The sequence below is a fragment of the Aulostomus chinensis genome, chromosome 5 (genome assembly GCF_037954235.1).
Source record: "Aulostomus chinensis isolate RoL2024-O1b breed Wild chromosome 5, RoL_Achi_v1.0, whole genome shotgun sequence".
NCBI lineage: Eukaryota > Metazoa > Chordata > Actinopteri > Syngnathiformes > Aulostomidae > Aulostomus > Aulostomus chinensis.
The window spans coordinates 12,906,386-12,923,514 of NC_141324.1; the positions used below are offsets into that span (position 1 = coordinate 12,906,386).

A 17,129-nucleotide genomic window follows, 5' to 3' on the forward strand; every position below is an offset into this window, starting at 1 on the left:
ATTTATTAAGTAATCGACTACATTGTGCTAAGGCGAATGCAATACGTAGCCGACCATTTCTCGAAATGTTAGTGATGATAAAAACCAGTTTCTTCGGAACATAGCATCTACTTATTTGTGGCACATGACATGTGGACAATTGTGAGCCCATCGTCACATTAAAACAGTGACTGGCTCGCGGCGCTTCTAAGCAAAACGATGCGGTGTTACGTTTTCAATTATAAAAGACCTTGTGTTTTATTCACGGTTTTCTTACATGAGTAATTTGAGGCGTTCATCGGTACAACCCGAAGCTGGCGACTAACTGCCTCCAATAGCGTGTCGGTTAACAGAATGTTACACACTGTAATTTGTTCAGCCCATTCACTCGCCACCGGGTGTGGGGGATGGGCAACGCATTTCCGCAAGTTGCTAGCATACCATGCTATCCTGCTTGTTTAGCTACCGGTAGATTAGCACTGTGACATAACATGCGTGCATGTAACACACACGAAACCATTACGGCATAACGAGGGACAAAGGAGACCTAATAGAAATATTAAATATTTTGTACTTAAACGGTGGTTAAACACACCGGATGACGCAACTGAATGTAGTTGCATTTAAAATGTCGGTTGCCTTTTAATATTTAACTCTTCTTAATTTGACGTCCTCCCATCTTCCCATTTTATATTACACTGCATTTTTTACGTGTAGAATGACAGTCCTTTTCTATAGTAGGGAGCACAAATATCCACTGCCTGTTTTGACTTTACTATGCTGACCCAGTTTCTCTCATTGTTTGGTGACACACCCCTCTGTTCCTAGTACTTTCCTCTAGCTGTGTGTTCAACTTTACTTTTGACACATCTCTGCTGAATTGCCAACTTGAATGAAACTTATCTTCCTATTAGTGTCATGTAGATACCATGTTCAGTGACTATTTGACAAACTTTGTATTTCCTTAGACACATACAAGCTGATTTTAACATATAACATGCAGTGTGTTTGGTGTGCCTTAAAGGTCTAAAGAAGATTACTAAAGTACATGGATTTTAGTTTGAGTTGTAACGACTCAAGTGACTCAAATGAATGATTGCGTAAGATAGGAGATAAGATCATTGGTTATGTATAATTTTCTTACAATTTGATGTCCATAATGAAATGCAGTCTTAATCAATGAGTGATAGGCATTTTGTCTTGTCTTTCTTACAGGGACAGAGATCTTCAGGACAACGGAGCAATGATGCACATCTGAAGATATCTTGATCACATGGGTGGTGTATCTTTACTTATATTGTTTTTCAATTCATATGTAAAAGTCTTTTGCTTCTCTTTTTTTCTGCTGATGAAAATTTATACTATTTTCTGATCTCATGGCTGAGTGTCAATCTTCAAGATGATTGTTTTTGTATCCAACCAGTGGGAGGACTGTGTACAGTACAGGGTTGCTTGGTAAATTATAATCAAGATATGTTCCTTTTTACATCTTAAAAGTCCAGGTGAGACATCATTTTGACAGTTTTGACATATTTAAAAGTGAAATACCTGTAAACACCTGTAGCTGTGACAGATGTCATCCCTCTCATAGAATACATTCTGCTCAGCAGGCCCATATCCATGGTATTTCCGGAGGACCCAGGTTGTGAATAAATACTATAGTACACTGGCTGGGCTTGCGCTTTTTGTGAAATTATGGTCCAAAAATTAAAAACTAGCCCCATAATTTATCATGGGATACATCTTATTAAGTGCTGACTGGGTTGTTTATGTGTCAACACATGAGAAAGAGGTAATATTGCATATATTTCTGAGGTGGTCACTTTGGGGATGTTTGATCCTGCAGCAAAATAGGGAGTTATTCAGTTATATTGTCTAATAATGATTTTTATATCCACCACAGTTCTTTTTTCTTTCCTGGAGTTTTTTTTTTTTTCACTGTTTAATTCAATTGAGGCAACACTACAAATGAAGAAAGGGTGCCTCAAACTCATGGCAGAAATATACTGGGTCCAATTTTTATCTTTAGTGGAGCAACAGTTGTTGAAGCCTGTAGTATGTATAATCAATCAAGGCAACTCCCCAGACAACATGTCACCAACAGGTCTATTTTTTGCCTCAAGGCATGTATAATGAAAGACACTCTACAGATTTGTCTAAGAAAACCAACATTGGGGGTTCCAAGGGATAAAAATTAATACCTTGTTCTTTTAGAGCCAGAGTAAACCAGCAGAACTTTGCATCGTGTTTTTCTACATTGAAATAGATTTTGTTTTTAAATAAATTATCCTGTAGTTAGTATAACCATTACAGTACGTGCAGAACAGCTGATAATGTATGCACAAATATTGAAGATGTTAACAGCAGGAGAACACTGGGTATCCTAATTGAATCTAAAAAAACAAAACAAAACTCTTCTAAACTCATGGCTGGGAGACAGCTACCCTGCAGTACAAACAATGCTGCTGTAGCAAGTAAAAAGGGAAAAAAAAACAAAACAAACAAACCCTGCTGATAATAGGCACAGCAGCCGGTAGTGCATTAGAGGGGTCAGTGCTACAACTCGCTTTAGCCCCTCCTACACAGTGCTTTCAAGACAGTGATATTATGCCACTCTTAGCCATCTGTATAAATACACACATAGACAGAACAGATCATTGGACGTTTTGATTTAGGAAGTAATGGTGCCGACATCTGTGTGAACGTAGTTTTGCGTAATTGGACATCCCTCCGCAACAGTTTTCGAGTTTGGAATTTATTATTTCATGTAGTGAAGAGGATTTTGAAAATAGCAGAATGACGGAGAGTGCTGACTGACATTATGACCCAACTGTAAGCTTATACCCACAGTGTTGTTCCGGTAAACCACACCAATGTGAATTGGACAAACAGAACATTTGCTTCAAAACACTGCTGCCCTGGAGCATCACCTGTCCATTATAGAAGGGCAGGATGTTGTATGAATTCGTATGCAGAGACAGTGTTTTACCAGTGTGGCATTGTTCTGTGTTCACACGCATAGCATCAGAAGTTTCTGTAAAAGTGGCTATTAATTGTGTGAAGCTCAGGTTCATAGAACAAAGAATGCCTTTGGGGTTCAGGGGTTGAATGGCAACTACACTCTTACCCAATTTCAGAAAGATGATAATGGCCTGAGTTGCACTCAGTAGCATACTCCCTAAAACACATTGATGTGCTGTGCTGTTGAAAGGGAGCTAAATAAGGAATCACAGTGCTGCTAATAGTTGAAGATTGATTTGGTAATGGATGTCAGGATCATATTGGTTGTTTAAGCCATTATAAACACACCTGATGTTTTATAGGAAAAAAATAAATGTTTTGGCATATATGGTTAAGTGTGTTGTAGGGTTTTGGATGTAATTTCTGATGGGTTTAAAGGTAAATGGTTGATTTTAACCAGCTTTGAGTCATTACAGTCAGTAGTAAATGCGAAAAATGTTGCCTGCACCCAGAGCTCCTTTCTTGACTGCAGGCAAAAGTACGTCAGATGATTTGTTTTTGTGTCACCCACCCTCTTGGGGTGCATTGTACTTATGCATGTTTTCTATACCCACTGCAACGGAGAGTCGAATTATCTCTTCACTGCTTCAAACAACCAGTCCACTGTGTTGTCACCAAAAGCAGCAGGGTGACATGGACATCTGAGCATAGAGCAAGTGCAAGAGCGACAGTTAAACACGGCAACGTTACAACAGCCTGGGAGTGGCACTGAGCCCGCTGCATTCCGGTTGCTGTAGGGTTTCTCTTTTCTGTGATCATGTAGCACCAATTACTGCAGCTGCAGCCCAGTTTTGTGCAAAGACCATTTCACCTCTGCAAATTACTTCTTTAAAGGGGCACATTTCATGCAACCTTAATGTTGAAGATGCTGCTCTCTTCATTGTTTTCAATACAAACACAAAAGCAGTTGCAAGGAGGGTGGCTACAGCTCTCATGTATGTGTATTTGCAGCCATCGTGCCTGATGGTAGTTGTGATAATCGAGTTGTGGTCTGATCATGGCAGCCAGAGGTTTTGAAGCAGTGGGAATGAAACCAGCAAGAACTGTAGTGGCATCTAAATGTAATGAATTTTGCATATCTTCAAAAAGGAAAAAAAATGCCCCCAGTGCCATTTTGTGTATCCTTGAACGAGTTGTTTATTTTACATTTGTGTTGAAGAGGTGCTAAGTTAAAAGCGTAAGTCTAAGACTAATCAAACAATGCCAGTTTAATGCTAACACAATAAAGCGTGTTAACTTATAATTGTTCTGCTACAGACAGACTTGTAAACTCCAGTGTCAGTATTATGAGTTATTTCAGTGCTTCCTTTAATACAGGTGTAAATTTGTCATGGTTCTTATCTCCATGAGTGGTGATGATCTGTTCTCCCATTCCATCTCCATGTACTGTTATACAGATGGCAGTATAACAGTAGTGTAATATTCCTGCTTTGAAAGAGCTGTGTAGAGAGGCTACAGATATCATGATGTATCATTAAGTAGTTACCTTGAAATATAGACTCCCGCGGAATCGCTGTCTCACAATACTTCTGTTATGGTGGAGGGTATCGAATCTAGTCTTCTAGAAGCAACAACAGCTTCTTTCTGTCTATCTGATGAATTTACATATAATATACAGTATACTACTTTATTTTTTCTTTGAAAAATATCTGCATCTTTACCTGCTAAATGCTTCAATGGATACACTAGCTAATTGCTTTGTTGTTCAGTTCTGAGTAGGTAGTGTGTTGGTTTTTGGAGCTTTTTGTCTTAAAACAGCTGCCTGGTGTGAAATAAAGCTACACTGCACAGAGATTCCACCACATTGCCTTTAAGAAGATCCCATCATTATGTCACTTTGCTTGTTTACACTTAGCCAATTCAAGCCGACATTTTGCCAGTGTGTTGTCAGCTCTCCCTCCAACACACGTCAATTCAGCTCTGTGACAACCAGGGCTTACTGAACGGTGAAACAACTCTGCCACCCCAATCCATCTTTGAGCTTTTCATTCAGAATAGTGAGGGATGATAACATTCCTGCCCTTAGCAGGCCATGTAAAAGGGGTTTATGAGAGTAGTGAGAGTTATCTAAAACAGTGAAGTTGTCGCTTGAAAGCTAAACAATAAACTGAAACCTGCTATATAGCTGTAAGGCCAAGGCAAGCGCCAGAGTCAGATGATATTTTTCTATGTCTTCAAAATTATGAACGGCACCTCTGACATTACTCATTAAAATTAGATAGACTGTTAAGAAGAAAATATCAGAGCAAATTAATTTTCACTTAGTATTTGGTATACTTTGGTATATGGTCAGTCGCCTGGCCTTATTCAGTTGCTTGTGTATTTATTGATATTTATGTAAAATATATGAACACCCTGAATGTGCAGTAGTTTCAAGAATGCCCTTAGGTTATATATGTTTTGTAGAAATGGTGATTGTCAAGGGCGTTAAGCTCCTGCTTGATCTTATAGGATTGTAACCTGCCACAACTCTAATGAGCAAGAAATGGAACAATGCTGGTGATATCTCGTGGCTGCTGTAGGCCTGAGATTGCAGGGAGAAGGGTTCAGAATTTATTTCAAGTGTTTTTTTTTTTATTTCAGTTGGGATTATAACAAAAAATTGAAATCAGTTGACATGTACAGTTTTTAAACAGCTCTAATAAACATGTGACAACTCATCTTTATACAGCTGTGCTTTCAAAGTTACTGAATATGCTAGTAGGTGCATGTGTCTCTGGCTAATGCCCTTGTAACCTTTGGCAGCCTACTTATTTGTAAATGCTGATCCTGACACTGTCACATTTCTAACTTTGAATTATTAATTTCAGTTAACCAATTTCAAAATTCCTGTAATTCAGATTCTTAACATGAAAAATGATCAAATTCAAAATCAATACTTGATAGACTGTTTATTTCATAAAGTATTTGCTAATGCTCATCCCTGACAAAGTGCCGGACAACTGCACTAAATTGGTCTTTTCATTAAACTGGGCTGTCTGTGCAATAGAAAAGTGCACACAGTGCACTCTGGCTTGATGCCAGAGGCGGCAAACCCTATAACAGCTGTGGTCTGTGAGTGAGTGAGTAAGTCAGTTTAAATGCGCCTGCGCAGCATATACTATGTTCACCATGCGCTGCGATGCAGCAGCGATTTTTCTCACACTAAAGCTGCTCCACAGTGTTGAATATTATTTTTGTTTTTCTTTGGAGTTTCACATCTGCTGGAATCTACTCACTGAAATGCTGTAACTAACAAAGTATGGTGACTGTAATTTACTGCTTTTAAGCAAGTCAGACCCTATAGCTAAATTGAAATTACAGTTACTGTATGCTTTGGAATGTGGGTTAGCAGTTACAACCGGGTGATGGGGCTAATTGGAGGAATTATGGAACATTTTCCTAAACTTCTTCCCAGTGTTTGCAGCATTGATAAAGCTTGATATAATCATTCACCAATGCTATTTAGTAACTTTTGGTACATTATGGAATATAAAATACATCTTGAGGCTTGCTTTATATCAAATGTAGTGACAAATGGGGTGATCAAAAATATTTGCCCCCATGATGGGGTGGTCAATAATATTACCCCCCATGATGGGGTGATCAAAAATATTTGCCCCCATGATGGGGTGGTCAATAATATTACCCCCCATGATGGGGTGGTCAATAATATTACCCCCCATGATGGGGTGGTCAATAATATTACCCCCCATGATGGGGTGGTCAATAATATTACCCCCCATGATGGGGTGGTCAATAATATTACCCTCCGTGGGAATTTTTGCTTTCAAAACACACCTAATTAACCAGTCAGCTTTTAAACCACACCTGTGCAGTCATTTGGCTTCCTAACAACACCTGCCATCTGCCAAGATGATTGTTGCTGACCTGGCCTCTTCTTTAGTTGATGTTTCAAGAAACACTGTTGTGAGTGCTCTCCATCATGGTGGGCTTCAGGGCCATCGTCCCAGAAGAACACTTTAAGAGCGCCACATCAAAGCCAGACTGAGGTTTGCCCATGAACAGTTAAAAGGTAAAGATGAGTTTTGGAAGTCTGCATTTTGGTCTAATGAGGCCAAACTGGAACTGTTTGGGCACATGGATGTTGCGTATGTTTGGCGAAGAAAGGGAGAGGTCTTCAACCCTAAGAACACAGTTCCCACAGCTAAACATGGTGGTGGGAGCATTATGCTGTGGGGCTGTTGTGCAGCCTCAGGCACAGAGAGCCTTGTTTGGGTGCATGGCATCATGAAAAAGAACATTGTGTTGAAATTTTTAGGGATAATATGTAGTAATCTGCTCTTAGTCCAGCCTTAGGTCATCGCTGCGTCTTCCAACAAGTCAATGACCCGAAGCATACGTCGAAATTGGTCCGACAGTTCCTGAAGGATACTGAAAACCAAGGTCCTGGAGTGGCCCACACAGAGCTCAGACCTCAGTCCTATTGACAGTCTGTGGCAGGTGCTCAAAGTGAATGTTCATGCTTGGAAACCACACAATTTGGACCAGCTGAAACAATTTGCAATGGAAGAATGGGTCAAAGTCCCTCACGAGACCTGTGCCAACCTAGTGAAGAACTTCTCCAACCACTCCAAGAGGTTGTTGTCAGTTGTGACTCAGAAAGGGTACACTATTGGCAATTAATGGCCAGGGGGGCTAATAATTCTGGATGTCTCATTTTTGCCCTTTCTTGTTTCAACTCATTGTATCAATAAAATATCCTAATCAGAGTTAGTGGACATTTTGTCTTTGTTATTTTGGAAACAAATACACTAAAAGCACTTGTTGTTGACGATGATTTCCATGGAGAAATCAAGAGTTTTCAAAAGGGGGGATAATAATTTTGGCCTCAACTGTAACTTTATATTTCTTTGAATGTGTCGTCACACGATACATGAAGCAGATGTAACAATATTAATAATTTAAAAAACACCCTAGGAGACGATCAGCTTTGTGCATCTTACCTGCGTGACATATGCAGTTCGACACTTTTACTATCGCCGGTGGTCAAGACACAAAAGCAAGGGAGCTGTTTTGCTGTGTTAGGAAGGGAGATCTGTAGTCTTCTTTAGGTAGCGAGACAGGGCATTATTTGGAAGAGAGCCAGCTGCCACTGGTCGTGCAGCAGACTGGTGAGCTCACCGGTCTGCTGCAAAGAGACTCCATCACTTGGGTGCTCCTAGGAGCATCGCATAGCGGCTCCAAGGGGCTCCAAGGGTTCAGTGGTATTTAACAGTGGTCTTTGTTTTACATTAATATTGTGATATATTAAATCAGGATGAACTGATATTTTGGTACCGAATGGTTTATCTCTCATCTGTAAGCCTTCTATAGTACCTGGGGTCAACAGATTTAAAGGTTCATTACTCTCGGAGAAATGTTCTTTTAACCCAAATTTAATACACAGATCAAACCTCAGAAAATATGAGCGACAAGTTCTGCTATTACAACTTCATTCAAAACATTTTTGCTTTATATTATGTTATGTTATTATATTATGTGTGCTTCAGTATTCTTCAAAGACCAACATTACTGAACCACTACAGAAACACATAAACATAGTTTATCCAGGAATACACTCTATGGACCCAATTACAAACTTATCTATGCAACAATTTCTCCACCTCTTGGCTCTCTGACCAGGAGTCAAGCCAGATACTAGGTTTCACGTTTTCTTGTTAATTAGAGCCTTATGACCAGAGAAAAGCTAAAAGAAAATGGCTGCGGTTATAAGGTAGTAAAACTACCAAAATCATAAGACTCAGGGCTTGCTGCTTTTCAAGGCCACTCCCAGACCACTGTAAATTTGATGTCCTAGTAACAAAATTGTTGGTATTGCACTCACTCTGTTGTCAGATGTTGTTTGATCTTGTTGGCTTTGGTTGATAACATGGCAGACAGGATGTTTTGCTTTTGGAGTGGTAAGGATTTGATCCAGCTGTGTGCTGTGGCAGTCAAGTTAGAAAAGTGGTTGAGAGACTTTTGGATGGCTCATTTTGAGTTACTTGGCAGACTTTTGAGTATGCAGTTATGAATACAGGCAGCGTTTGCATGGACTACAGTACTCGTGATGATTGCAGTTTGGCAAAGTATCATTTGAAAAAGTCGTTGTAAATGTAGCTGTGCACTCATCAAATATCTGTCCAATCAGATATGCAACTAATACAGTGCCAGGTGTCGTGTTGCATTGCAGTTTTTATTTATCATTTTCAAAAACCCCATGAAACAAAAGACAGTGCAATTTGTTTCCACTTATTTACTTGTTTCTGGAAAAGTCATTAAGCCAGGGAAGAAGTTGTGACAGATACTGATTGGCATTTATATTAACCAATAGTGCATTATTCCCTTCCGCTGACCGAACAGGCTACATCTGTTTAGCTCTTTGCTAGCAAATGTAAATTTAAAGATTTAATCGTACAGCTCGTCAGTCTCCCTATGTTTCTAAAGGGGTGAACTTCTGATAGTGATTGATTTATTTCATAAAGATTGTGTGACGCTCAAGACAGTTCATCTTGGTGAGGCAAGACAATTTTATTTGTATAGCCCGCTGTACTGTTGTATAGCTACTTCTTTAAGTCATTTTATAAGTTAGGGCCCGACCCACACGATGGCCGGCCGATATGTCAGTCAGTATTGGTCTGTCACAGGCCGATCACTGATATATTTTGTCAGCTTATCTTTTTTCTGATATGCATTCTAAAAAGTAATCATTTCTGTATGAAATGTGTTAAACTATGTCAATGTTGTTTTTAAAAAAATGTAACGCAGTGCCCAGCAGAGAGCACTCTGGCATGTCCTCCTTGTTTAGTGAACTGTTTTATTTTGGTCTTTATTTAAATTGTCATGTATGACAATCTTAAATATATTTTTTTAGGATATTTGTTTCAGAAAATGGTATTGGTACACAATCAGCATAAAAAGGTCTAGTTTCAGTCTAGAACAAAAGATTCACTATATTGTTTACCGCATATTAGTAATTACATTTTTCTGTTCTAAAATTTGAAGAGGCCTCCAAAAATACCATCTCAGTCAGGCCCTGGTATAAGTACTGTGTGGCCACATTGCATCATGTTTAAAATGAGGAATGTACTAAAAATCAGAGAAATCTCATTAATTTGATGCAAAATCCACACAAACCCAAAGAACGTGATGATTCCTGTATTTTTACCAGCATATATAACCAGTTCTGATATTTTCGATCTGACATCCCATCTTCAGATGTATATTCAGAACAATCCTGCAACATATTGTTCCACTTCCTATTGCAACAAAGTATTGGTACACTAGCACCAAACATCAATATTCTTGTTAAAAAAAAGCTGATGTCTTAAACTCATTTCCTGATTTTTCTTTTTAATGGCCCTTTTGTAGTGTAATGGCAGTTTGCATGATTTAAATCAAACTATGATGTTCGTGGTGATAATACCAGTGGACGAAACTGTTATGAATCTATAGTTTGATCACAAAGGCCTTACACAGTGGCTCACTGCAAATGTAGGGTGGACTGAAGTCTGTAATCAAAGACTAATACCTGAGTTTTATACTGGAAAGTAAACCTTTACATGGAGACCTCTGGATTCTAACCAGTTGATCTAGATTTGAACTTCGGACCAGGTTACCAACAGATTCAGATCAGTATTTTCTTTTGTGGGCTTACTGATCTGCTGCTAATTACACCGCTAACTGCAGACTTCTCCACCTGAATATATTTTGATGTAATATTAATCAGATGTAATTTCCCTGTTCAACCAGCGTGATTAGTTTGCAAACACAACTCCCCTGTAGTAAGAAGCAGCAGTTTGCATTGATAAATTTTAGAGATGCACTGATTGCATTTTTCTTATGATTATAATTTTTATATTTTTTTTGTTAGGGTGACCTGCTAATACCTGTTTCTGACAATTCTGATTTTCTGTCAATGAACTATACTTGACAGAAAATAAATACATGAAAATCAACTTTTTCTCAATGGAAACATAAAAGTTTCATAATTACAGAAAATTTTACTCTTACTTTTTTACCCCAAATTGCACTAGGTTACCGTATCTTTGCTTTCAACAAATCTAAGATAAATAAAGTGCTCTTCTACTCTAAAGTGGGAGTTTTTTTTTGGTTTTTTACCAGAAATTTGTGGATGTATATCCAGCTGTGGCAGACATGTCATTTACTTCTTGAACAAAAGCAGTTGAATGCTGTAGCCAAAGAGGGATAGGAGAGGCAGCAGGCTAGTTCTAGGTTCCATCTCTGCCTACTAGCAATAACCTTTAGTCCCTTTTGTAGGTGGTGGAGTTTTAAGTGTCAGATTGAGGTTGTGTTTGTTTATTATGGATCCCCTGCAATTTATTTTGGCCTTACAGTTTTCCAAATTGCATGCTTTATGTCCTCATTACTCAAAGTGAAGAACTTCCACAACAACCCAGAATTTTCGCCTGTTCCAGCCATGTTCAGGCTGCCACTCCAATCACATCACTCCTCCACACGGCTGCAATTTCCAGCAGCCCGCCAAATTTGTTATCTTGCGCAGGTTCTGCTGATTTGGTTGTTTTCGTTCGATTTATGCATTTGTACATGCATGTAGAGTTCATGCTTATATGGTGTCCTTTTCATGTCCATTTTGCCATTAAGAGCCTGCACCTGGCATTTTATTTTGAAAATTGACCTGTTCTACTATGCCATTTGTGTGGAGATTCCTGTCTTACTTGATGTATCTTGCTTGATCTTGCCCCTTGCAAGACAATCAGCGAATCCCTAATAAATGACAGATTGACAGAGATAGTGATCCTCTTGATAGAGCTATTGATCACTGCTAGTGCTCATAAAACAGTGGACACTGTGTACACCAGATGACTGACCCTGTTCTGTTCAATGCTTCTGCGTCACTTGCACAGTGTTGACAGTTTTTCAGGCACTTTGGGAAAAAAAAAAAACAAGGCCAATGTCAGAGAGCAAGAGTGTTCCAACAAAACCTGCTTCAAGGGTATCATAAATACACTGGATTTTGGTGCCAAAAAGAATTGTAGGGCACATGTATTTTTGTGCTGATGGAGTAATTATGCATGCTTTTTCTGCTTTAGTCAACTGTGACATCATGTGATTTCTCAAAGAGTTGAGCTCATGTGAGAGTGCCTTGGTGTGAGAAAAAGATCAATACATTCTGCCCATCCACCTTCTTAGATATAGCTGAAGGGCCTCGACTAGATTCCAGGCGTCTCAGTTCAGTTGCTCTTGGAGCTCAGCCTCTTGGATGCTGCAGGAGACATGTTGACTTTTTCAGCGGGCTACCATGACTGAAACAGTAGAAGTCCTGTCCCTTGTACAGCCCCCTTGTTTATTTCCACAGTCACATTTAAACAGTGCTGGTTCTGCATGAATAAACATAGAGCCTGGATGCAGGCCTTGTAGGATGGGTTACTGCTGTGGTTTAAAGCCCATCTATTCTAGACTTTGGTCCAAAATACCCTAAAGAAGCCAGCCTCATGAAGAGGGCTAGTAATTATTTCCAGTTGTGGGTTAATGAGTGGAAACTGGTACCCTGCCTGGAGCCTGGAGGCCTCTCCTGCTACCAAAAGTAGACAAGAACAAAGCAGAATAATTTAGCAAATGGTAGATCAGTGTTTGCCTACTTCTTTGATTTGAAGATCTAGGCCAGGCAAGGTTATGCATGTTTGTTTTGTTTTTTTTTACTTCTTTTCATCCTGTGTTCCATGTTTCTAGAAGGCCACGTATTTAGCTTGTAGTGTAACACCATCCTTGGCGTGTTTGTCACAGCTCTTTTACACCTGGCCCAGTGCCCTTGCATGTTGCTCTTTACTATCAATTTACCATGTGAATGATAAAGCACAACGAAAGCCCCTTTTCCACTGGCCAGAAAATCCACTAACACCCACTAGCATCTGGCTTTTGTCTGCAAAGGGAAAGGAGTTTGTCATCAGGAGGGAGGGAAAGGGAATTAAAAATGGACAGCCATAAAACAACGAACATCAGATTTTGTGGGGGAAAAAACATTCAATAGCATTCATTCAAAAAACAGGTAACTGAGTAATTAAAAGGCCACCTCCTGTGCTTCCAATTTTTGAACTCACATTCACCAAGTATTCAGTATCCCATAATTAACAACGTATACCATGGAATAATGAAAGCTTATTGCCTCAACTAGCAACTCCTGCGACTGTCATCTTTGCCACAAATTCAACTTTAAATATTGAAGGGGCTACATTTTAACATCGATCGACATCGACTCAGCGTTGAGTTTCAAAATCGGACTGAAGTAAAGATATAAAATGGCCATCAACCACTGAAACATTGTCACTGCCCTGCGTGTTGTTTGTTTACCCTGTTTTCCAACACGTTAGTGACATCAAAAGGTGACTCACCATGAAAACAGAGAGGCAGCTCATCTGGGTTTGTAAAAAAGCAGAACAAATGTGGATATGTACAGTGGAAAAGGGTTTCAAACTATCTTGTAGCTGATCTCTATGATTGTTACACCATCATCTCTGAACAGGCAAAACTGTGCTCTATGGTTTGCTTTCACAGGCTCCTTTCGTGTGCTGACCCAATGGTTTAATCACCAGGACTAAAAATGAGCATAAGCAGTGATGAGGTTAATTTCCTGGTTTACAGATACCTGCAAGAGTCAGGTAGGTCTCAAAAAGATTTATTTTCCAAACAGTGCTTCTCTATATGTAGTTTGTTGTAGTGATTTTAACAATGGTGGTTTTGACAATCTCAACAGTGCTGTACGTAATTTTATATGCAATGGTGCCCTTGTTCATGATTCTTGCCTCGTTCAGGCTTCTCGCACTCGGCATTCACCTTTGGCATAGAGAGCCACATCAGCCAGTCGAACATAAATGGAGCCTTGGTGCCCCCTGCTGCCCTCATCTCCATCATCCAGAAGGGCCTGCAGTATGTGGAGGCTGAAGTCAGCATCAATGAAGTCAGTCACCATCTTCACACTCTTCGCTACTCATCACAATCATCTTATATCAGCACACAAATTCCAGATTTTTGCATATCCTATTTTAGTGATCTACAATTTTTTTTTGTCGTTGGGTAGGATGGAACGCTATTTGACGGGCGGCCCATCGAGTCATTGTCTCTTATCGACGCTGTGATGCCGGATGTAGTCCAGACCAGACAGCAGGCCTACAGGGACAAACTGGCCCAGCAGCAGCAGCAGGCAGCCGCAGGCAGTGGCAGCAGCACGGGGCCCCAGGGAGGCAACAAAAATGGAGAGGGCGCTGCCGCAAATGGGGAGGAAAACGGATCCCACGCCTTAGCGAGTAAGCAAGCAAGCCCATGGTTGTAAACAATTAGTGAATCAGCTTCTTAACACAAACAGCTGTGGCTGGTGTGATTTGGTGTGGTTTACCACATTGTGGGCTTTTATGATTGCAAGTGGGATGTTATTCTTGACTTGATATGGTCAGATACAAGTTGCTGTGTAAAATGTATGGAATTCCTGGGCAATATATCGATTTTATCGATTAATTTGAGTTTTTTGTTGCAGACGATTTAAAAAACAAAAAAATTGGGAGTTTTTTACTCCTCTTGCTATGGCGCATCTTTTGTCCCCCAGGAACTTTCATAGCTTTCCCCACCCCCCTTGTTTCCCGCGTACGCATAGGAGCAACATGGCTAACGAGAGCGAGAAGTTTGTTTCTAAGACAGGAGTAGTATCGTCAGTGGTTTGGAACTGGTTTGGGTTTGCGGCGACAGACGTCGAACAAGTGACTGCATGCTGCAAAGTTTGTCTGAAGCCCATTGCAAATAAAAGGCAGCAGCACAATGAACTTATTTTAGCATCTAAAACAGAGACATCCAGCCGAGTGGGGGAAATGCCGCTCTTTGCGAAGGGAACAAGACCGCTATAACCGACAAACTGCCACTAAAAAACAGCTTACTGTGGTGGAATCGTTTACCCATGGGGAAAAAATTGTAAATCAAATTATTTGTGAAAAAATCTGAGATTTTATTTTTAGTCCATATTGCCCAGGCCTAAATTCCTGTTACGTCACTCTGTCTTTCCCCTGTACCGCAATGTGTGTCAGGAGTGCTATATTTTTTATCAGGCACTGGTGTTTTTCTCCTACTTGAACATTTTATCTTCGTTTTTTCCTACCAGCGTTGTTCAGTCTTGTTTACACACCTATTCCTGGTAAAGCCTTCTGTTTTCTCATGTTTCAATTATAGTAACATATTCTATTATAAACACATTACCAATATCGGTTCAGCAACTTTATCATTGTTCTATTTGAATTAATGACATCCATGCTCACTACTGTGGGACTCACTGGTCCATCTTATAGGACATTAGATCATGTCAGACAGTCATTATGAGCCTCTGCCACTGTTATAATGGTTGAGGTGGTCAATACTATGTATCGGCTGTGTCCGCTGGTTTTACTCCAGCAGGAGTGATGTAATGATCCTGTGGATCCATGCCAACTTGTCTCTAGCGATCGGATATCCTTTTTTTTGGTTATTTTATTGTTTTGCACACAAAGAACATGTTAATAACAACAAAAGCAAACAAACAAATAATTATGTGAATTAATTAATTAGGTTATGGTTGTCTTGAATCAGGAATCTTTAAGTAGCTATAGTATACAGAACATGACTGAGCAGCAATTATTTACAAGGAGGAATATGACATGCCTGGTTGGTCTCAGAACTATCTTTTATAAAATATAGCTGTAAAGTGCAAATGATGTCATACTGTGCTAGCGGCGGGGATCCACAGATTTAAAAGTGGATGTGAAAACACAATATTTATCAAGCCACCAAAGAAAGGACAGATTGTGAATAGACGGTGACTTTGTTGATGTGTTCATAATGTAGGTCCTGTTTTCCAGAGTGTTCACAATGACCAGGGCTGGTTTGCCCTTCTGTTTTCATGGACTGTTATATTTGGATATTAACCTGAGAAAGAGGACGATTACAAAACTAGTTGTCAGCTGGACTAAGCAATAATAAAAGTGCTTATGTTGAGTATTCTTAGTTGCGTGATTGATGTACTGAAATATTGAAAATATACGGTAAGCAACATTATATCTGTTCAAATTCTGGTGGCAAACACTGACGTAGATATTAACAGTGGGGATGTGATGTGGGCTTGTGCCTTCAGACACTAGTAAGACTTTTATCTGTAGCATGTAGACGGGAATATTAATGGAAAGTTCTTGTAGCATCTCATGGCAACGCCTCAATCAAAATCTTGTCTTACGAAGAACACTGTCTCGCTGTCAGTGAGGATTAACTCAGGGCTGATATAATAGTGTTTCCAAGGATTACTTGTTAGCTCTTTGTTTACCTTTCGATGTCGCTTAAGAATTATGAGGAGGGAAGAATCAGTTATTCATTTAAGTTCTAGTTGGCTATTTTACTGGAAGCAGTGTTTCATCACATCTTGTACATATTTTGTCACCCTGGTAAATAGCAAAGGGCGGCATGGCTCAGAGGTAGAGTGGCCGGGGACCATGTCAAAGTATCCTTGAGCATCAGACTGAGCCCTTTATTGCTCCTGATGGCCCTGTGACGGACTGCTGACCCATCCAGGTTGAACCCCGCCTCTCACCCAAAGTCAGCTGGGATAGGCTCCAGCCAGCCCCCCGCGACCCTTTATGGATAAGCAGTATAGAAAATGGATGGATGGATGGGAAATTGCAGCTCTTCTAACTCGGAGCAGGAGAAAAGAGTTTACGAGCAATGTAACATGAACTTTGGCGTAAAGTGTTTGCTTTTGTTTTACTCCCTCCTCTAGATCACCATTCAGAAATGATGGAGGTGGACCGGGATGTGGAGATCCCTCAGAGTAAAGCCATGGTCCTTAGGGGCCACGAATCCGAAGTTTTCATCTGTGCCTGGAATCCAGTGAACGACCTTCTGGCCTCTGGGTCAGTACCAAGCCTCCAGTCCACTATTCATTTCAAGATATGCATTTTTAATGTCAACCATCAGCCTGAATGATTTTAAAACACCCAACAATCCTTTTTGGTTGTATTTGTGGCCATGATTAAGCGCAGTTGTACAACTTAAGGTAACCCCAATTAGTTAATAGTGAACAAAATCTCTGACACGTATTGGTGAGCTGACTCACATTCAGTATATAATAAACACTGCTGAATCAAGTTATAAAAAAAAAA

General features: G+C 39.9%; 1 protein-coding gene across 3 annotated transcripts in view; it reads left to right on the top strand.

The window, feature by feature from the left end:
- Positions 1–17,129, top strand: part of tbl1xr1b (TBL1X/Y related 1b) — a 28,203-nt gene that overhangs the window by 1,004 nt on the left and 10,070 nt on the right. For all 3 annotated transcript variants that reach the window (XM_086203210.1, XM_086203212.1, XM_086203211.1), the window contains exons 2-6: positions 1,195–1,256; positions 13,519–13,622; positions 13,776–13,921; positions 14,042–14,267; positions 16,748–16,880. In XM_086203210.1, the coding sequence (XP_086059336.1) occupies positions 13,565–13,622; positions 13,776–13,921; positions 14,042–14,267; positions 16,748–16,880 (563 nt within the window). In that variant the 5' untranslated portion in view covers positions 1,195–1,256; positions 13,519–13,564. The remainder of the gene's footprint in view (positions 1–1,194; positions 1,257–13,518; positions 13,623–13,775; positions 13,922–14,041; positions 14,268–16,747; positions 16,881–17,129) is intronic.